The 22760-nt window shown below is 40.2% G+C and overlaps 2 protein-coding genes across 2 annotated transcripts; one reads left to right on the top strand and one right to left on the bottom strand.

Annotated features, from left to right (window-relative positions):
• Window positions 1–117: 117 nt before the first annotated feature.
• hyou1 (hypoxia up-regulated 1) lies at window positions 118–17189 on the top strand. The gene is made up of 24 exons (XM_026181656.2): window positions 118–263; window positions 1125–1200; window positions 1394–1487; window positions 1608–1686; window positions 1800–1954; window positions 2537–2613; window positions 2710–2891; window positions 4805–4920; window positions 6042–6228; window positions 6447–6581; window positions 6701–6783; window positions 6869–7001; window positions 7151–7338; window positions 7511–7649; window positions 7994–8051; window positions 8826–8902; window positions 9062–9235; window positions 9413–9567; window positions 9645–9732; window positions 14697–14953; window positions 15028–15112; window positions 15287–15542; window positions 15647–15745; window positions 16150–17189. The coding sequence occupies exons 2-24, from the start codon at window positions 1131–1133 to the stop codon at window positions 16197–16199; spliced, it is 2937 nt and encodes a 978-aa protein (XP_026037441.1). The 5' UTR covers window positions 118–263; window positions 1125–1130; the 3' UTR covers window positions 16200–17189.
• A 2034-nt stretch (window positions 17190–19223) lies between these two features.
• Window positions 19224–20224, bottom strand: h2ax1 (H2A.X variant histone family member 1). Its single transcript, XM_026181657.2, has one exon. It carries the CDS (start codon window positions 19982–19984, stop codon window positions 19598–19600), a length of 387 nt encoding a protein of 128 aa, XP_026037442.1. The 5' UTR covers window positions 19985–20224; the 3' UTR covers window positions 19224–19597.
• Window positions 20225–22760: the final 2536 nt, after the last annotated feature.

Raw genomic sequence — 22760 nt, 5'->3', positions numbered from 1 at the left:
GTCGCTTTATCGTCAGTCTTCGATTGGTTTTCATCCCAAAAGGTAACCGGTTACAGTATACTTGGTTTTAAGTAACTTGACCACAGTTTTTCTCCCGGTCGCGGCTTCAGTGGATCCAATGAGGTGACGCCGCGTTCCGGGCCCGACAACTGAGAACAAGCCGGTGATAAGGGGAACCAAAACTACCGAGTGTGACAACAAAGAAGCTCTGAATAAAGATACCAACCGAGAAACTAACCTCATAACCCGCCTGGAAAAGCACAGTATGTTGGTGTCTTTCACTTTTATTTGTGCCGACTGAAGACTGATTCAATGCTAGCGCTGTAGCATTATATCGATAAATGTATGCTTTTATAGTGATGGTTTTGCAGACAGTATACTAGCTAACTGTAGCCTTCAACTTCTGTTAGTGGTCTTTGTATCAGCGTATCGGTACTTTTGTTTAGAGCGTACACTTCTGGTCCAGCTGTACTTGAGTAGACCGTTTACTGGTGTGTATCTCACCTGGCTCTGTAATGGTCAGGAGCGTGTTGGTCATCTTATCGTTAGCCAGCACGTATAGAGGTTCGGAAAAGCTAAAAAAGCGGTGGCGTATTAATATGTAATAAAATGAAAAAGTAAGGCTTTCTGGTGTACATCCGTTTTTCATTCATGTGTCATATCTCGATGGGTACTAGAAGTTTCTATTCGTGTTCCTTTTTGTTTTCTCCCTTTAACAAAAGCATTGTGCAGGTACTTGTGTGGATCTGAAGCTGTGGCTTCAGCACACTGTTTGATAATGCTATTAATGCCACGTGTTCAGAATAGTGTATGCCTAAGTAGGTGGAATCAGGTGCAATACATGTTTTTCATATCCTTAAGCCAAGGTCATCACCAGGCGAGGACACATTAAAACTTTTGGACAGTTGTTTAAAAACCGACACACAGCAGATAAAACGAAGTCTGTTTTATCAAGACATATACTCTACAGTTGAAAAACGTTCAAGAAAAGTATAGGATAAATGAGCAAAAGAACATCTTAAAGCTTATGTGAGGATACTTGTTAGGACCAGCTAGGGTATATATCAGTTCTGCTAATGCCTTTATTTTTTTACTAAAATGTTTCCCTTTTCTGATTTTTACAGCTAGTGATGGAGGGTAGAAAGCTGGTGCCGGCTGCTCTCTTCTGTCTTGTTCTGGCAATGTTCCCTTCTCACATAGGTAACATAATAATTTAGCTTGACTTTTCTTCTGGTACTTAAGGTTAACAGTAACCATAGGTTACTGTTAAAAGCAGCACAGTTTGAAACATGGTCTCATTGATGAACACATGCAGTGGAATAGAAAAAGTACACTGTAGGTAGGTGTTAGCTGTCTGCCTGCTTTACTTAACAATTGATCTTTTTGTCTCCAGTGACCGTGGCTGTCATGTCAGTTGACCTGGGCAGCGAGTGGATGAAAATAGCAATAGTTAAACCTGGCGTGCCAATGGAGATTGTTCTAAACAAGTGAGAGCACATTCCCAAATAGAGAAAATGGCACCATTGCGTTCCTTATTTCTTGTATATGCTCAAAAATAGAAGAAAAGCATGCGTTGCTACCATTGTATGTATTGTCTTTTCCATCAGGGAGTCGAGGAGGAAAACACCCACAGTTGTATGTCTCAAGGAGAACGAGAGACTTTTTGGAGACAGTGCAATGGGAGTAGTAAGACTTCTTCTAAAATTTCCAGAATTGACTTAATCGGCTAAATCACAACTGCATATTCAGATATTGCCATGTATGCTGTTAATGTTTCCATGCTTTGTACCACATTTCAGTCCGTCAAGAACCCCAAAAGTGTTTATAGACATCTCCAAAGCCTCCTGGGTAAAAAGCATGAGAACCTCCAGGTGGCACTCTACCAGAAACGTTTTCCTGAACACCATCTGCAGGAGGACCCAGTGAGAGGCACTGTCCACTTTAAAAACTCAGAGTGAGCCTCTTTATATGCTACCTTGTTTTTATTTATTCACTACACATTCACGCATATTCATATTACAAAATCTGTATACACTAGGAACAGATGTAAAGTAAACACCAAAAGTGTGTTATTGTGTGCTACCTGTGTGGCTTCACAGCTTTGACATTGATTCTTGGATCTCTGGAATTTCACTGGTCAATGCCATTCCTCCAGAAATTATTACCTGATTTTGTGTTTTGTTGTTGAGAGTTCTGCCTAACACAGGGGTGGGCAATTCCAGGCCTCGAGGGCCGGTGTCCTGCAGGTTTTAGATCTCACCCTGGGTCAACACACCTGAATAAAATGATTAGCTCATTACCAGGCCTCTGGAGAACTTCAGGACATGTTGAGAAGCTAATTTAGCCATTTAAATCAGCTGTGTTGGTTTAAGGACACATCTAAAACCTGCAGGGACACCGGCCCTTGAGGCCTGGAGTTGCCCACCCCTGGCCTAACACATCAGTCCAGAATTTTACCGATGTTATTAATCGGTTATTACCAGAAACACAACACTCTCCTAGTGAGGCTCACCTAAGTGTATTATGTTTCTGTCAGAGAAATGCAGTACACACCAGAGGAGCTCTTGGGGATGGTCCTTAATTACTCTCGTGGACTGGCTCAGGACTTTGCAGGTTAGTTTGCTTGACGCAGATGATGTATCATTGTGAGGCATGTTCACATATGTTCAGGACATATTAAAAAATAAAAACATTCTCTTCAATTCACAGAACAGACAATCAAAGATGCAGTGATCACTGTCCCAGCCTTCTTCAACCAGGCAGAGCGCAGGGCAGTCCTGCATGCTGCACACATTGCAGGTCTAAAGGTCCTTCAGCTCATCAATGACAACACGGCCGTGGCCTTAAACTATGGGGTCTTCAGGAGGAAAGATATTGACAGCACAGCTAAGGTAAAGGTTCAAGCTTCATACCTAAATACATGCATTAACTCTCATCCTACCAACACATTTTACATACGTGGACTACCAACTGGCGATCTCTGCGGACACTGCAAATAAGCAATCATAATCAACAACTACTCTTCGAGTAGATCTTCCTACATTCAGCAATTGGAGTTTTCCTCACTTGCAGAAAGATCCTTATTCCTCAGATTGGAGCTTGTATTGTGTCGTGATCATGTCAGATTCGTCTCTCATGCTTTAGCTTTTAGGTACACTAGATTTAGCAACATCTCCAATTAGGGCTGGGCCATATTATACCGTTCACGGTAATACCGGTATAATGTTAGGCAACGATAGGAAAATGAAATATCGCGATAGAATGGGAGTAAAACGCGCATGCGCAGTGCCTTTGTTTTCATACGCACATGGCCGATTGTTGAGTGAAATAGATGAACCAGAATTGGTTTGTAAAAATGGTGCAACTTCCGTGATGTGGAACTGGTTTGGTGTTTGTCCGTCAGATACACAACAAAGCACATTTTTTTGCAGAACATGCAAGCGGCCGTTGTTATTGTCGTATTTGTCGGACTAAGATGCTCTTAAATCTGGGAGTAATCTGGGTCCTAAACTCCGTATGCAACACTGCAGCATCACTTAGAGTTAAAAACTGTCTAAATTCTTTCATCTTTAATAAAACGATCAGCATTGCTGCTTTACCAGGTGTAACTATAAAGTTTAACTTCCAGGCATCCATGAAAACAAAAGTTATTACATTTAACGGAGTTAGAAGTTAGCAGGAAGCTAGCGGAAGTTAGCTCGCTAGTTTCGCTAGTTACCTAAGCATGATATTACATGTTCTGACTGAGAGATTTCTGAAAAAAATCAAACGTACAGCTCTGCTATCACTTCCAACATAAATGAAGACAGGAAACTAAACAGCAGTGACGTTTGTAGGGTTACTGAAGTTGGGCTAGCTGGTATATAATGATGTGCTACGTGATCGCTAGCGACACAGCTATGTTAGCATAACATAAACAGTGAAGCTGGAGGACGAACACTAACACTTTTCCACTTATAAAAGTTAACGTGAAGGTTCTTCATGGTTAGAGACAAATGCAATCGCATGGCAGGATGCTGTAAACGGACCAAACTTCAGTCAGGAGAACAACTGAGATAATCCATCCACAATACGAGGTTAGTCATTAATATACTGCAACAACATGGGAATAGAGCAGCTGCCAGAGAATTCAACATTAATGAATCAATGGTACAGAAGTGGAGGAAGCAAGAAGAATGAGTTTAATAAAGTTTGATTTATCTGACTGCTTTTTTTCGCTTAGTGTGCCTTATAATCCCGTGCACCTTATGGTCCGAAAAATGCGTACTGCACACTGCAGTTTAATGTTGCAAAGCACCTCTTTTTAACTTCAGTGGATATTATACATGGTTATGCTCAGGATATGTCAGCCCATTTCTACTGGAAATGCCTTTTGGTTAAACTTTCAGCAAGGAATTTGAATTTGCACTGTTACATTTTTATAAAGCTTTAATATACATAAAAACCAGCTTCTTGTTTAAGTGAAAATAAATGGAAGGTTGTCTTTTTGCGCTAGTAATGTTGTGGAGTTGTATTTTCTCGCATCAATTATATCGTCGGTTATATCGTTATCGCAAATTTTCAAATATATATCGTGATAAATATTTTTGGCCATATCGCCCTGCTCTATCTCCAATTATATGACAACTTGCAGTCTGGAAAATTCCCTTTCCATTTGATTTGATTTCATTTATTTCATAAAACTTTATTAATCTCAGAAAATGTCTGACTACAGGGCTGATTGATCAGAGGTGATATTTGATGTTGTTTAAAAATGTGATGAGTGATTACAAACTGCTGAAAGCCTGATCTCGTTCCCTTCCAGCATGTGATGTTTTATGATATGGGCTCTGGCAGCACCACTGCCACAATCGTTACCTATCAGACTGTCAAAACCAAGGAGTCCGGGACTCAGCCCCAGTTACAGATCCGAGGTGTTGGGTGAGTCCATTGATCCATGCAGCGGCACTGCCACTGACAGAGAAGCAGATATTAGAGTTGATTCTGATAATGGTCGAACAAGAAAAAAACTTGGATATACCTAAACTAAAGGAGTTTGGAACTAGAGTAGAATAGAATAAACCTTTATTATCCCACGGATAAGAAATTTCGGTGTTACACAGCTCTTATAGCAAGGGGAATATAAAATATAAAAAGAAGACACAAAATGGTCCTCTATACATAAGCAACTGAAGTTCGTATATACAGGTAACAAAAATTGTATGGAGATGCGTACAAAATCTACAGGGATATGTATAAAATGTACAGTGGTCATCTTACTCACTAGTTTGTTTGTTCAAAGGATGTTAAACTGTGTTATAAACTACCTGCTTAAAATGTAATTCAGAGATTACAAAATATTTTTTGTTGGCTCTCTTATTCTATAAGCCTGATCACAGTCTAAGTTGCAGCTATAACAAGAATGCCAAGTGCAGACACAAAACTTGCCTCTTATTTTATTATCTTAACAAAGATACACGTTCTATGTACAGTCCAGTAAGCTATCTGGGTATAGTTTTTGACTGTATACTGTATATGAAATACTGCATTCATACTTCTGATCATTTTACTTTCACTTAACGTTAATAACCACCTGTTTATTTGGCATCAGTGGGAAGTTTTTCCTTCCCCATGACGCTAAAGTGCTTGCTCACAGGGATTCGTCTGATTGTTCAGTTTTTCTGTGATATTGTAAGGTTTTTACCTTACAAAGTCCAAAAAGACATAGATGAGCGAGTTTGGTGTCGAAGTATAGAGTAGGTATGGCTGTTACTTATCTGCTGCATGGAAACAGGACAGTACTGTTTCCATTGTACGCCTCTGATTTCCAGTATATCTGCCATCTGCAGAAGTTCTCTGACACCGCAGTGGCAGGAGTTGGAATACAGGGAGCTGGTGCTTCATGCGTTTGCTTGTTTATCATGTTGTAGCTGTTACTAACTAGAAAGGGTTTTGTATTTGTTGGTCAGTATTAAAACTATTAAATTGTAATTTGCTCTATAAAATAACTGCCTACTTTACATCCATCCAGACTAAAGTGTGCAAATGTGTTCTAACTTAAGGTTTGATCGGGGTTTGGGGGGCTTTGAGATGGACCTGCGACTTCGTGACCACCTGGCCAGACTGTTCAATGAGCAAAAGAAGAGCAAGAAAGATGTGCGGGAAAATCACCGGGCTATGGCCAAGCTTCTCAAAGAAGCTCAGAGGCTCAAGACTGTGCTGAGTGCAAATGTAGACTTCATGGCCCAGGTGAGTCCAGAGACAGGAACTTCAAGCACTCACTCCGTCTTACCGGTTGCGTATGTCATTGTAATGGTCTATGTTGTAGCTAAAGTCACTGTGATAAACTGCAACACATGAAAACGCTTTGCCAGAATCTCAAAATCTGAAATCCACACTGCACTCTTAAACTCGCAGAAATCTTGCACTTTCTTACTTTATCTTTTTTCTTTTTTTAAATTACCCAGGTGGAAGGTTTGATGGATGACATTGACTTCAAAGCTAAGGTGACCAGGAGTGAGTTTGAAGAACTGTGTGCCGATCTGTTTGAAAGAGTGCCTCGGCCAGTGCAGGATGCCCTGACTGCTGCAGAGATGAAACTGGTCAGTATGCTCAACGTGACAGGATGTGGGCGGATTTGGCTCCAAACATGGGATACAACAACAGAATTAGAAGTTCTGTCATCACCAGACTATTAGACGTTTTATGTTTGTGACAACAGGAGGATATTGAGCAGGTGATTTTAGTAGGAGGCTCCACTCGTGTGCCAAAGGTCCAGGAAGTGCTCCTTAAAGCTGTGGGCAAGTAAGTGTTGTCCATAGAGATGTTTCCATCATTCTCAAAATTTTAATTTTCCAAACTATACTAAGTTTGTTTTCTCTACGTGCAGAGAGGAACTGGGGAAGAACATCAATGCAGATGAGGCAGCAGCCATGGGTGCAGTGTACCAGGCCGCTGCCCTGAGCAAGGCTTTTAAGGTCAAACCTTTCTTGGTTCGAGATGCAGCTGTTTTCCCCATTCAGGTCAGCATTCAGGTCCTCTGCTGCCTCAAACTGAGTGCATCATGAGTACAATCATACTTAACTGAGCTTTGATTAGTCTGATTAGAGTAATGGGAAATTCGGAGTAAAATCCATGTCAACACTGACTGCGTGACATCTCATTGTATTAGGTGGAGTTTACCCGGGAGGTGGAGGAGGAGGAAAGTGTCAAAACCTTGAAACATAACAAACGCATCCTGTTCCAGAGGATGGCAACCTACCCCCAGCGCAAGGTCATTACATTCAACCGTTACAACGATGACTTTGTTTTCAACATCAACTACGGTGACCTCAGCTTCCTCAGTCAGGAAGACCTCAGGTTGGAACTCTTTGAAAAATACTATGAAATGAGGTTCATTTTAACAGTTTATGGCAAAACCCGATAAAAAGAAGATATTTAAATGTATTCCATCCCATCAGTGTGTGCCCTCACGCTTTAATTGGATGCAAGTGTAAGGCAAAACTGTGTGCTTCTTGCTCGTGTGTCACAGTGTGTTCGGCTCTCTGAACCTGACCACAGTCAAGCTGTCTGGAGTGGGGAGTAGTTTTCAGAAGCATGCAGATGCAGAGTCGAAAGGAATTAAAGCCCACTTCAACATGGATGAAAGTGGAGTGCTCCTGCTAGACCGGGTCAGTTAAACTAACATGAGCTGCCTCACGACAGTCACTTATTCAAGTTCTGCCTTCTCCTCCTGGCAGAGTTTCAACAAAGCATTTCACTACTGTACTATCATTTGCAACTACTATTAAAAGAAGATAACTGTGCTTGTGGATTTCCTTTTTTTTAATCTTTGGCTGTAATGTTGGTAATTAGGATTGATGAATTTCAAGCCAAAACATTGGACTCCAAATGTGAAATCCAAACATGGGAGGATTGACGTTCCATGCTCACATAACAGCTTTCAGTGTTAATGGAAAAACTTTGTGATATTTAAGCAAACCAATGTTTAAAAAAATGTCATTTTCATACACAGGTGGAGTCTGTCTTTGAGACTGTGGTAGAGGAGAAAGAGGAGGAATCAACATTAACTAGTAGGTTTCTTGCAAACATGAGCCAGTGCTTGAATCCATTCTCAACTCATACTGCTAACATGAGGGGACTAACCCCAGACTGATATCTTGTGATGAAACTTTGACTGCAGCCAGACATCCAGTTAAAGCTGACACAAGCATCTGATACTGTTACATAAAAAGCTCTCTACTACAAAGTAGAAAAATGTAGCTTGACAGAGAAGTTAAATTGTTGGATTCTTGCTGATGTTTAGCACATAAGTTGATTAAGGCTCTGTGCCCTTTACTTTCTGCTTCCTGCCTTATTTGCTCATTATGCTAATGTGATAGCTAGTATTTAGTCACAGCTCGGACTCCTTTGGTGTCAGTAACAGTAACTGTTCAAAATTATTAGCGCTAAGACCAGCTTTATCAGTTGCAGTCATAGCAGAGGAGTTTATGCACTCCAGCAGCCAGGTCATTTTTAATTAAAAAGTTAATCATCTTAAATATTTTTGATGTTAAGATAAAAATTAATACGTTTACTTTTATTGAGTGACCTAAAGTCTGTTATAGAATAACTGCAAACACCTGTAGATGAGAACCCTCGTTCCTTGGCGACTCACTGCTCTTGTCCATCATTAACTCCTTTTTTTTTTTCCCACTCACTTATGTTTCACTACTTCTGTTATGCAGCACACAGGAAGTTCTGCTCGTTTTGATTGATTTGACATCGTATGTACTTTTGCAATGGCCTATATTGTAGAGCGTGTGAGTTGTCGTATTTAACTGAGGGAACGATTTGCTGTCTTCCAGAACTCGGTAACACCATTTCCACTTTGTTTGGAGGAGGATCGTCAGAACCTGCTCCAAATGTAACTGAACCTGTTCAGGTAACGTCACCTATAAAAAGCAATACATGCTGGTCTAGGAATGTTAATACGTTCTTGCCAAGTGTGATTTAACTTTACCATTATATAAAGAACATAAATGGTTGTCCAACACTGAGCAAAGGGTCGGCATGGCATTGGCTCTTGATTTGTTGTGCCTAGGATGAGGAGGAAGTACCTCCAGAATCTGGGAAGGACAGCAAGGATGAGGACAGCAAGGATGAGAATCACAAAGACAAGGCTACCAGTGAGAAACCCAGTGATTCAGAGAAGAATTCAAGTGAAGACAAAAACCAAGAAAAAGCCAAAGAGGCAGGAAGCACGACCGAGGCCAAGGTAAGAGCTTCATTTATAATACTCTGTGAAATGCCTCGGTCTGAATTCAAATGCTGACATTTATCTGCCTGTGCACCTTTTTAAAATTTTGTGTAGTGTTTGGTGAAAATGTATATTCATGAGAGATTAGCCTTCACAAAGCTGTTATTGATATTACCCATCTGTCTCCCGGCGAAGGAGGAAAAAGACGGAGACAAATCTGTAAACACTGAGGTGGAGAAGAAGGCCAGACCTCAGAAAAAGAGCAAAATCTCTGAAGAAATCACACTGGAACTCCTTATCAATGACATTGTTGATCCCACGGCCGATGACCTGACATCCTCTAAGAAAAAGTACAGCTTGATTTTCATTTATTTTCTGTTTTGGTTTCCTGGTTTTCTCAGCTAAAGGAGTCTTTGTGTGATTTCAGACTGCAGGATTTGACAGACCGAGATCTGGCCAAACAGGAACGAGAGAAAACACTCAACAGCTTGGAAGCTTTTATATTTGAGACACAGGTAAACAACATGAACATCCTGTGTGTACCTGTTTATGTTTATTTATTTACTGCAAGTGTTTTCTATCTGACATTCACACAGAAATACCCCAGCCCTCCCTCTCCCTGGCCATCACCCAGGAACTTTGATTCCAAACTTTTTTGTGTTAGGGAATGGCGACATGAAGGCTGAAAACATGTTAGCTTTTGGACCTTCTGATACTGAGCTAGGTCCGGAAGGGCTGAAGAAAGCTTGCTGGAAGTGATGTTGTAGTTCATGGACTGATGGTTTTGCTTCTGCTGTTGAGAACATCACTCTCTAGACTGGGAGGGAGGCAGCAGTGGTGGTGAAGAGCTGGTTAGTGGTGAGGTGAATGGCTTGTTGATAGGCAGGGTTTGAGTGCAGGGGTGTGGCTATGAAACTCTGAGTCCTAAGCATCCCAGAAACGACACAGAAAGTCATAAAGTCAAACATAATTTTTAAAAACACCAGTATAGGCTCATGAGGCCCTGATGGTAAAAAACTACATTTCCGCAAAATGACGTCACTTCTGGTTTCGGGCAGGACATGGCGGACATGCGATAGTTCGCGCTGATGGACGTAGGAAGTGTTACAAACAGCTGATCGGATCGGCAAAGTGTTCCTGGAATATTATGTTTTTGTTGCTGCAAGCAGTGTTGGTCAAGTTACTTGAAAAAAGTAATCAGTAACTAATTACTGATTACTTCCCCCAAAAAGTAATCCCGTTACTTTACTGATTACTTATTTTCAAAAGTAATTAATTACTTAGTTACTTAGTTACTTTTTAAAAACACGATTTACAACCTGAAGAGGTGATAAAGCGATAGATCTACTTTCTACATTCTACTTTTTCTGCATAATCCATCATACAAAATGTAATCAAATGGAAAAGTCTCTTTTTTTAAACTTGTTTTATTAGTTTTAATCTTTTAACTTTATGCATCAAGCAAAAATTAAATTATATGCAACATTCACTGACTGGAAGAAATTTGTTTAACATTTAAACCTAATTTTTGCACATTCCAGCACATAAAATAAAATATTTTTTTGTGTTTACACTCACTCTTTCAAATAAATGCAAGTAAAACACAGCAGAAAATATATAAAATCAAAGACTAGCGGTTCTGTTGCTCTATTCTCACCTATAAAGCAGGAGTGGCGTAGGCGGAGGTTAGGGTGCAGGTGTGCCACAGCGGTCAGTTGAAGAATCCGCGAGTTTCTCTCTGAATTTCACATTACATCGTAGGGCACTAGGTGCTTGCTCAGAAGTTAAGGGGGTTTTTTTCGCTGTAAAAAGAAGTTTTCTTCCCACGCAGTGATCAGCGGACGCTAATGTTTTTGTCACTTTTTATGGAATCAAACTCAAAGTAAGGTCAGTACTTCCACGCTTTAAACGCTGCACACTCATACTCTCTCCCGCACTCGATATATTATCCATTGTTCATCTGCACACAGCTGTTGCCACAAACGTCGCACTCGCTTACGTCACTGTCATGAGACACTCTCGCAAGAAAATCACGGTTTTAGTAACGCAGTGTGCTTACGGGAAAGTAACAGTAATCTAATTACTGTTTTTGCAATGGTAATCCCTTACTTTACTCGTTACTCGAAAAAGTAATCGGATTACAGTAACTCGTTACAAGTAACGCGTTACTGCCCATCTCTGGCTGCAAGTGCTTTTTATTCAGTTTTTGCAAAGCTATATGTGGAAGGAAACTCTGACTTAGGACAAGCTGATGGCATAAGATGTAAGTACAACTCCTCCGGTTTCATATGCAAAAAAAATTATTGCGCTAGCTTACGTGGTTGCAGTGCTACCGGGATTTAAAAATAGTTATGCAAAACGGAGCGTGCCCGCTCCGACCGGCTTTAAAGGGTTAATAAACTCAGCCGTCTGCTCCTTGCTATCTAAAATATAACAGGACATTTGCGTAAATTCTCGATCATCTCACACTTCTGTTTAATCAGTTTTCCGTTTGACGTTTGTTCAGCTGTAATCTCAGCCAAACCGATTTACTCACAAAGAAATAAAATACTGAAAAAAGCCAAACAATAACATTTTTAGGTTATCTAAGTGACTTATATTTCATGTTTAACCTGAGTAGCGAAAGACCGCGGGGAGTTTGAAAATGATGTGCCGGGAGTTCGCTGTTCTCGCCCTGACTAGCTATTGAGCTGGTGGGTAACAGACGTCTCCAAAAACGTCGGAGCATTTTTGCAAATATGTGATGTCTTGTTTGAAGCTGAAGGATGTGGCCCCTAAATTTGGACACAGTGGGGGCTGCATCCTCCCAAGGCCTATTACGTCACAGCGATGTGACGAAGGCTGTCCAAATTTGTAGACTCCTCCAACGGAGTCAATGCTCGCTAGAGCGAGAACCGCGGCACATCATTTTCAGAAAAAATAAGGCGACTAGTCAACTAATCGTTTGTGGTAGCCTTATTAAAGACCCTCAAGGTCACCTTACAACAAAATAAAAACATAAGGTAAACAAAAACTAAAAAAAAGAAGTTAAACAAGGTAAAAAATAGACTAAGACTGTGTCATGATAAAGCATATAGATGGGTTTTAAGATGCCAAGCAGAGTGCTGTTGTGTCTTTTGAGATGTGAAGGTGATGGCTGACAATGACAAAGCTTGAGTGCAGGGCCGCTCTTACAGCAACAGGGATAAAAGAATGAAAACAAATTCCTCTTACCATTTTGGCAATATCTGCTGGGGGCAGGAGCGTAGCAGGATGCTAATTCTTTGCCCCACTTCTTCCTTGCAGCCCATGCAGAAGGAACATAGCCACCATCCCAGGAGAATGAGAAACTGATTTTGAAACTCCTCGGATGCTGCGTCCACTGGGTCCATTCTGAGCAGAGTGTACAGTCATTAGGTGGAGTGTGAGGAGTGAGAGCTCAAATATAGGACACGAACACAGGCAGGCAGAATTATAATCTATAGAAACAACACAGTGGGTCCACATGAACTGGCATTCAGACAAAGAACAAGACTCTAAATACATAGAACGTGTGACAGCGGGGGAGAGGGACATATGGCTGAAAGGGAAGCAAAACTAAAAGTAAAGCATAAGGAACAGGCACTCTTAAAAATAAAGCATTAAGTGAGAAAACAGACACATGCATGAATGTACACAAGAGGTTATTTCAAGTTTCTGTATTAACCCTAAAGCATGGGTGTCAGACTCATTTTACATGGTGGGCCACATGTAGCTCACTTCGATCTTAAGCAGGCCGGACCAGTGAAACTCTCGTCACTGTCAGTGTAAAGAAGTTACATGTTTAATTGTTTTTCTGCATAATGAAGAAAAAGCTGCTGTGACAAAGGTAGAAATCTGCCAGCATGAAAAAGTTCTGGTAGCTCACTGCCCAGAGGCTGCCCAGCTTTGTTTTTTGTTTTTTGTTTTTTTAACTGTAGTTGTGGAAAAAAAAAACTTGAAATTTCTATAGTCTGTTTTTCACAAAGTTAGAAAGGTTTTATTAGAGACATAGCTTTTGCAAGCAGTGTTTCACAAATTATGCCAAATTGGCATCCTTTGCTGCTGGTTCAGTGAATTTTGGTCTAAAAATGATGAAACCTGCAGTTTCAGAATCTGTGAGATGTCAGCTTACAGCACCGGTAAACAGACATGTGGATCGTGTTTACGTCTTTTTATGGAATCTCCTGCTCTTTAATCGTTTGGTGTTTTACCTGTTTGGTGGTTGTTGAAATGGTTTTGTTGCTGAGATTTTGAAGTTTCTGTGGATACCACACGTCTATATTTAAATATATAGAGATATGGAACATTCCGTTTAACCTAATGTTCTCCCTCTCGCCCCCAGTACTGGGTAGCATTGAGTTTCAATAAGTTAATTGTTTATTAACTTGTTTTGCCACTTGTTTTGCACATATTCAACTCTGTATATTTTATATATTTTATTATTATTATTATTATTATTATTATTATTATTATTATTTTTTTTTTTTTTTTTTTTTTTTTTTTTTTTTTTTACTATTTAATTTGTAAAAATGTGTACACACACACACACACACACACACACACACACACACACACACACACACACACACACACGTAGGAAAATATTTAGTATACACATCCAGAAATGCATACACTATTATATATTGTACATATATTTATTAGTTTCAGGTTGGCCATTCTTGTATTTTGCTCGTTTGTGTTGTTGTGTTTGCACATCTCTGTTGCTTGTGGGGCTCGCACACAAGAATTTCACTCGCATGTGCTGTGCCAGTGTGCCTTCACATGTGATGTGACAATAAAAGTGATTTGATTTGATTTGATTTGATATTGCTCAATTACTTTGTTTAGTGCGAATGGCCATATGGGAAGTTTTAATCATTAAGAAAAACTGTAAATACAGTTACAAGTCCATTTGTGTCTGTGTGCGGTGAGCACAGATCGCGCAAGTTAGGAATTCCAAATAACTTCAAGCGCACATTCAGGCCTATGAAGACTCACTTAGACACTCAGGCACTCTGTATCATTGACATGCAACCAGATGCTGCTAATTTTATGTTTTTGCTTGTTTCTTCACTTTTTCCCAACACGCTTGCATTTAAATCTGGCCCCCCATCTCTCTGTGTACCTGGCTGGTACTACTATACTTGCTGTCTTCAGAATGTCTGCCCCTCCTTCTTTCACATAATGGTATGATCCCAGTCTGACTTTGAGTCTGACTGGGCACATGGTGTGTCCATCAAAATAAAGTCCCACCCCCACTTGCATGGATTCTCAGCAGACCTAAAGACTTGTATACCAGCGATTAATAACTGACATATGAAACTATGTGGCACCCAGGCTGTACGTTTGACACCCCTGCTCTGAAGCAACCGGGAACTAGGACTAGAGTGAAAATTTCAAAGTTAAAAACAAATATACAACAAAATAAGAAATTAAATTCTTTTTCCCCATGTAAGGGTTCAGTATGCTCTTTTTCCAGGACAAGCTGTACCAGGAGGATTACCAGCAGGTGGTAACCGAGGAGGAGCAGGAACAGATCTCAGCCAAGCTGAAAGAGGTGTCTGAGTGGATGGATGAGGATGGCTATGCTGCCACCACCAAACAGCTGAGAGAAAAACTCTTTCAGCTGAAGAGCCTGTGCAAGGACATGTTTTTCAGGGTTGACGAACGACGCAAGTGGCCGGAGCACCTGGCCCGCCTGGAAAGCCTGCTCAATAGCTCCAGTTTCTTCTTAAAGTAAGTGGTTAGAAGGAAGGAAATGTAAAGTTAGTCATGAGCCAGTCGTTGACTGAGTTTTTGTTCTCTTAAAGGAGTGCGAGGCTGATCCCAGAAGATGATCAGATCTTTACTGACGTCGAGCTAAACATGCTAGAAAAAGTCATCAATGAAACAATGGTAGGTGGTGACAAGCTTTTTCTTGCCTGAAAGCCTGTGTATCTGAAAAGCCTTTCCTCTTGAGAGAAATCCAGGGTTTCTCGCCCAGACTTTACATGCCTGTTCACATGGGCTGAATTTGTTGCTATGTTTATAACTGAGCTTCGTGTGTGAAGTCATCTCTGCTTGCTTTAGGTGTGGAAGAACGAGACGACAGCAGAGCAGGAGAAACGCTCTCCAAAAGAGCGACCGGTCTTGTTGTCCAAAGACATAGAGTCCAAACGGACTCTTCTTGAGCGAGAGGTCAACTACTTGTTTAACAAGGCCAAGTTTGCCAAGCCTAAACCCAAAGCCAAAAACAGTACAAGCACAGATAAAAGCAGCAAGGCTAACAGCACAGCTGAAGAAAATGTCAGCCCTCCTATAGAGGAAAGCACAGACACCAAGAGTGGTGGGTCAAACAGAAAAACACACATTCTTTCCCCATTATTCTGTTAAACTAATTAGAAGTGTATTAAAAGAACTTCATTATATCTTTTTTTTTCTTAAATTTAGATACAGGAAGTTCAGAAGAGATACCATCTGATGAAACCCCATCCACTGAGAGTACTCTCGACAGCCAGTCACAACCTAAAGAAGAATCCGCAACTACAGGTTTGTACACCACACCTGTTAATTAGTGTTAGTTAATGGAGCCAATTAATGGTTTGACAATCTTACTGCTTCCATAGAAACTGGAAGCCAAAGTAGCAGTCAGATCCTCCTAATCAAATGTAGTTGATTAACTAATGATCCACCTGTGACCACATGTATACAAACTTTGACCAAGAACCAAGCTGAGGTGGGTGTCTCCCGAGTAGAACCCGGGATAGATTTGGGACCCGCTGGTGAGACTATATCTATCGGCTGGCTTGAGACACCTCCGGCAGACTTCAACACCTAAAAATATAATTTCACTCACTCACCACTGTATCTCCAGCTTGCAGAGAGAACATGGTCATAGTGGAGCTTTTACTGTTTTGCATATTTATGGTTCCGATCTCTGTCCTTTTTTCCAGGAAAACTGGAGAGAACCCAACCTGAAAACCACATAGAGGATGAATTATAACAGCTGGAACTGTAGAAGAAAAAATATTTATTGACAGTGTCTAAATGTTCAGCTTCTCTCTCAGACTGTTTTTTTTGTTTTGTTTTTTGTTTTTTTTGTCTCGTTGACTCATTTGTTGAACCTCTGGACACACGGTGAATAGGAACTGGACATTTTTCTGCTCCTTGTCTCCACTTGAGTGTTTCATCTTCATGGATTCTATAAATGAGAAGTAGTTTCACATGAATCAAGCCCCAGACTGCATTCTTCCTGACAAAATGCCTTTTCACCATTATCTTATCAATGCTAATCCAGAGGGAGCTGTTTGGCTAGTTTACAATGTCTTTAATAACAATATTTGATGTTTTAAGTTGGTGGATATACAAACCAAGTTAGTGCAGCACTTAACAGTTTTGGTTACAGTCACAGCGGATACAGTGTTCTTGTTTTTGCACCAACCTATAATTCCTTTGGCCCTTTAAATTGCTGCCAAAAGTGTCATCTAGTATATTAAGCATATGTAAAACTATAAGAATGAAAAATGTGTTAATTTATTGAAACTTTAACTACACATAATGTAGAGGAAGCCCCTATGTTTTTCAGCTAAAATTCTGAATCCAATGTTATCAGAAACATCCAGTGTAATGTTCAGAGGGTGGGATCCTGCCCTTCAGGGACAACTCGCTTATTTCTTTTTTTTTTCTTTTTTTTAAAAACATTTTTCCTAAAATTCTGCTACTCAATGGACATTTTATTTATTGGTAAATGTTCCGACAAGTTATCCACCAGCAGCACTTACAGATATTCACATGGTAGTGTCCTTTATGTGGCCCTTAGTTTTGATAGTGGACTGCCCCCGTGTGTGCAGACAAAACAAGATAAATACTGAGCTCCCAAATGGTGATGATTTAACAGTTCAACAGTGAGTTCACGCATCTGCCTCCTGCTGTCATGATATGGCTGGATTTCAAAGACGTTTTCTACTGATGCTAATAAAGCTTTTGACAAGTGCTTCGATGTTGTTTTATGATGCCAGTCACACTGAGTGCTTTCAGAGTCTTCATATAAGCTGCTAGTAGAAGTGTTTAGCTTTTTGTTTACATAACAGTGTGGTGCACATGTTTGCACCATTTTTCCTGTTAGAACACGGGAGTAAGGGGTTTGGGTCTGCTATATCCTTCTCTGTACTCTGAATAATGCAAAAGAAATCAGGGTGGAACCAAGAATAAAATTTGGAATGGGAGATGGAAACGATTCCTGTATTCCTAAACTTAATAAAAATATTTTTGTTTGTAATTTTAAGACACTTTGAAGAGTAATGTATATGTTCCTCAGTTTTTGTAAGTGTCTTAGTAAGGCTGAACTGGGGTTGAACTGCATAGTCCCTGATTTACCATACTGTGTATGTTTAATATATGTACCTTTACAACTAAATTAAGGAAAAGATTTTAAAAGTGGCTTGGTTTGTAATTATTGAGGCTGCTCATTCAAAAACTGAAACAAAGTGAAAGGTGACATGAATCCTCCTGTCATTAGGATTATTACATTAAGAACTGAGGCTGGCTGAGGGGTTTAAGAATATATATAAATCACCCCTGGTGGCCAGAAATCCCAGGGCAGTTTTTTTTCCACACTTTGTGGAAAAAAACAACAAAAAATGGCATTGCATAAAGTATCTCCCACACAAATACCAGGACAGTAAATGAAATTCACCAGAAGTTGGAGGTGTCTGAGGATAATTCTCTCCAGGATCTTTATCAGGTGGGAAACAGACTACAGGTCAGGTTTGTGGCTCTGATTTGTCAAAACCACATAGAAAGTCTTACACTTCAGACCAATGCCCAGAGTACACTGCCGTACCCACTCCAAGGCTGGTTTTATGCTCTTGTGTCACGTAGCGATTTTCACATCACATCCTGTGTCACGAGACACAATCTTTGTTGCGCTTCAGCTGACAAGCAAAAGATCTTGGACAAGGGCAATGAGGTCATCAGCTGACTGGAAGAGAGCCAAGCAGATATGAATGGATATGGAACTAATTAAAAGCTCAAATTAATATTGTGTTTGTTCGTGGTTTTCACTTCAATTTATTTTAATATTTATGGTTATCTGCTAAAAGAATATGCAGACAGAAAATTCTGGTATGTCAATATCAGTCACAGTAGTGTTGTTGTCAGCATGTAACTGTAACCATTTTCCAACACACTATGTTGGTTGGCTGTTGTATTGAATGTGTAATATATGACTCACCACAAAGAAAACATCTATATGTGCAGTTTATGAAATGTTTGGACCCTGAAGATTAAATTATGACCAAGGCAGGTTTCATTTTTTAATTTGTGTTTGTGTAATAAACATTCATTATATTTGTAAGCTTAAGTGGAATATGTTGGTAATAACATTAAATGTTTTCCATGAATACTAATGACAATAATATTGAGCCAAGTAACAGTTAACATATACCCTGCTGCAATGAAACAGCTAAACACTCCGTGCCAAGCCTTTGTAAACAGCATATGGCTAACTACAGGATCCTTCTGATTCTCATTTTTGGTTATTTTAAAAACAGACATTGAAAACATTGTACGTATTATTGAGAAAATGCATTCACTTTCAATTCAAATGGCCCTTGCAGAACTAATACTGGCAAAGTCCAAGTGTACTATGTGTATTTGTTAATGCGTTTATGAACAACAGCATACACACGAGGACTTCAAGCACAGGAGGGTCAAGAAATTTACATCTTCCGTTTAAATCGGGAGAAAATGTTCATGAATCATAAAAGAACAAAATTTTTAGTTTATTACAGTAACGTGAACTCAAATTCATAGCAACCTACTTTGACATATTAGTCAATGTGAAATCTTGTAAACACCTCGCATTGTTCCACTGAAGGCCAATCTCTTTTGTGAAAGGAAGAATCTAAATGAAGAGAGAGGGGAAAAAATACTTAGTACCCCTGAACACAACACCACAGCCAGAGAGGCCATTTCTGCTCAGCTGTCGTTTGTTCCATCGAAGAGACGAACAGCAAAACAACAAAAATAAAGACTTAACAGATTTCTTTATTGAAACACCATGACATAAACAATAAAACACATTTGCACGTAGCAGCATTGCGAAACTAAAACATGTTCCGGCCCATACTTGGTCCACTTTAAGAATGGATTTTTTCCCCCCTATGGCCGTCATCACCACCCAGCCCGCAGAGTGCCTCCATTTTCCAGAGCCAAAAAACGCAACAACAGTCAATAAAAATGTCCCGATACTGTAAGTTATAACGCAGAAACAGCAACACCATCCCCGTTCGAAAGGTTGTTTATCAAAAAAAATATATTAAAAAAAAAGTGGCTGGCCCCACGGGAAACCTTTTGTCCCGGCTGAATCCAGACCTCTAGGCAGTTTGTTTTGTCTGTTTTTTACTTGCTCTTGGTCGGTTTCTCCGTCTTCTTGGGAAGGAGGACAGCCTGAATGTTGGGCAGCACTCCTCCTTGGGCGATGGTCACTCCCCCCAGCAGCTTGTTGAGCTCCTCGTCGTTTCGTACTGCCAGCTGGAGGTGCCGGGGAATGATTCTGGTCTTCTTGTTGTCCCTGGCCGCATTCCCTGCGAGCTCCAGGATCTCAGCAGTCAGATACTCCAGCACGGCCGCAAGGTACACGGGAGCCCCGGCGCCGACCCGCTCCGCGTAGTTTCCTTTGCGCAGCAGCCTGTGGACTCGACCCACCGGGAACTGGAGTCCGGCTCGAGAGGAGCGGGACTTGGCCTTTGCTCGGGCTTTGCCTCCGGTCTTTCCTCTGCCAGACATCCTTGATAATGTGGCTATTGACGACGTAAACAGTATAACAACCGTACAATGACGCCCTTAGAGCTTTACGTAATGCATTCGTGAATATAGCGCTATAAACCAGAAAGCGTTCTCCGATTGGACGAAAGGAACTGAACTCCACGAACCAATGGCACACCACATCCTTTACCAATGCAGGTCCTCGGATGAGCAATGGCCCAATCCTAAAGAAGGATCGGCACGCTTAGATTTACATAGACATGCTATAAATAGGAGATTGTGCAGGAGGCGGTGTTTTGAGCTGTGCTGTGTTGGGGATTTAGTCAACGCGACGGAGAAACTGCCTGAGCCGGCAAAATTAACCCCGGGCCACAGAAAAGGCTCCCAGAAGGCCGTGAGCAAAACCCATAAGAGAAGGGGGCGCAAAAAGCAGGAAAGAGCTATGTTATTTACTTGTGTAATGGCACGGTAAGATAATGGCCATTGTTTTACACATAAGCAGGCATTACATTTTGTACTATGTATTTAATATGGTTGAAATACATCAAATGCATCAATAAACACTGTATGTAACTTTCTCATTTTCTTTAGACCACATAATTAAACGTTTATGTTACATAAAAAAAAAAACTGAAGTAATAGTCTTTGGTGCCAAAGAAAAACGATTACAGGTCACCAGAGAACTTCAATCTATACACCTAAAAACCACAAAACAGGCGAGAAATTTGGGTGTAGTGATGGATGCAGACCTAAACTTAGAAAAACACATTAAGACAATAACAAAATCAGCTTACTATCACCTCAAGAATATATCAAGGATAAAAGCTCTGATGTCTCAACAGGACCTGGAAAAACTAGTCCATGCATTCATCTTTAGTAGGCTTGATTACTGTAACAGCATCTTTACAGGTCTAACCAAAAAATCAGTCAGACAACTACAGCTCATTCAGAATTCTGCTGCTCGAGTCCTCACTAAGACCAAAGAAGTGGACCACCTGAGGTCTTCACACCGGCTGCCTGACCGTCAGAGGATAGACTTTAAAGTTCTGATGCTGGTCTATAAAGCTCTGAATGGTTTAGGACCAAAATACATCAGTGACCTCCTGACCCAGTATGAACTTTCCAGATCCCTCAGGTCATCTGGATCCGGTTTTTTATCAGTTCCCAGAGTCAGAACCAGACATGGAGAAGCTGCATTCAGCTTTTATGCTCCATATATCTGGAACAAACTCCCAGAAAGCCTCAGATCAGCTGAAACACTCAGTTTATTTAAATCCAGGTTGAAGACTCCCCTATTCCCAGCTGCATTTGAATAAAACACCAAATCCACACTTGTAAGCTTAAATTTCAAAACTTACATTTTAACTACTGATTTTATCTAGTGTTTTTTTTAATCAATTTTAAATCATGCTTTTTATTTGTTTTTGTTTTTTAATGTCTCTGTAAAGCACTTTGAATTACCTTGTTGTTGAATTGTGCTATATAAATAAACTTGCCTTGCCTTGCCTAAAAATGTATACCCCAATAAGTATATTACAGACAGCTACACAACACGAGGTCAGTCAGTTAGAAATACAAGTCTAATTTCAGCTTCACACTATTTTTCATTAGAAAAAATCAGATGGTTACATACTTAAATTTACATAAAGTGTCATAAATCTGCACTGTCATCAGCACATTTTTCACCAATGCAAAGGTAGTGGAGCCCAGGGTACGACTGGCCATTTTTGACTACTTTTCATTTTACCTTTAAAAACTATTTACTTTCCCTTGTTTGGTAAAATTATTTTCAGCATAATCTGACATGTCTGAATTTACAGTTATTTTTTTCATTCTGAGATACTGCATAAACACCAAATCACACAAAAATGAATTCAAAGTAGGAAGGGTTAGGGTTAGGGGTTAGTGAACCCCCCATGTTCAATGGTTTACTTTGCCAAATTCTTAATTTTTGCACCAGCACTGGAGAATGAAGAGAATGAATTCCATTAGAATCAGGCCTTACACTGAACGTCTTAATTCACTGGACCGGTCTGTTATGTTTTAATATAGTGTTTCATTTGTCTCCGATTTCTTCGTAGGGAACTTAAGTCTGACTTGTTAAAGTATGAATGTCTTTTTTTTTTTTTTTGCACAGCTTGTACACATTTTACTTTCACTTTACAAAATGGTTATTGTATTTAATTGTCATGAAGTGGAAAGAATGAGAGGACCCAAATGCAAACACTGGAACAGAACTTAAACTGAAAACGTGCCTTTATTTGTGGCAGAACAAAACACAAACGAAAAAGCAAAGGGAGACAAAGACTAAACTATCAAAACCTGAACTGGGAAACAACTAAACATAAGTACATGGAACATAAAGACCTGAAACCCAGACCATGAGGCACCTGAGACTCACAAACACAAGGGGAGATGAGCAGACAATCCAGCAACAAGCAATGAAAGATGGAAGATAGATTTATTTCACAAAGCAGCTGATGTGTAAGTGCTGTTTTAGCTTTGAAACTTAACATCGGCATTTTAATAAGTAAACTTAGTGGTTTGGCTAAAAAAAGTGTATGCTCACTGGACACTTTATTAGGTACCCCTTGCTAGTGCCTTCCAGACCGCCTTCATTTGTACTAACAGATTCAACAAGGTTCCTTCAAAACTTTAGACTATATTCATGTGGGGTATATTACTGTGCATCGACACAGTGAGCAACAAACCCTCGGTAGGCTGTTGTAAAAAGGAAATGAAAATCAGATACGATTACGCCACCTGCAGCCTGAAATGTTGATACAAGGCATATCTA

This window comes from Astatotilapia calliptera, chromosome 10 (genome assembly GCF_964374335.1).
Source record: "Astatotilapia calliptera chromosome 10, fAstCal68.1, whole genome shotgun sequence".
NCBI lineage: Eukaryota > Metazoa > Chordata > Actinopteri > Cichliformes > Cichlidae > Astatotilapia > Astatotilapia calliptera.
Note: the sequence above shows the minus strand (reverse complement) of the source record. Positions and strands in the feature narration are given on the sequence as shown.

What these genes read in the sequence shown, in the direction of transcription:
- hyou1 (XM_026181656.2), top strand. Translation starts at nt 1,131, where the DNA reads ATGGAGGGTAGAAAGCTGGTGCCGGCTGCTCTCTTCTGTCTTGTTCTG. An exon ending in CTCCTTAAAGCTGTGGGCAA is followed by an intron (nt 6,784 to 6,868) that starts GTAAGTGTTGTC and finishes CTCTACGTGCAG; the next exon opens with AGAGGAACTGGGGAAGAACA. An exon ending in CTCAGTCAGGAAGACCTCAG is followed by an intron (nt 7,339 to 7,510) that starts GTTGGAACTCTT and finishes CGTGTGTCACAG; the next exon opens with TGTGTTCGGCTCTCTGAACC.
- h2ax1 (XM_026181657.2), bottom strand. Translation starts at nt 19,984, where the DNA reads ATGTCTGGCAGAGGAAAGACCGGAGGCAAAGCCCGAGCAAAGGCCAAG.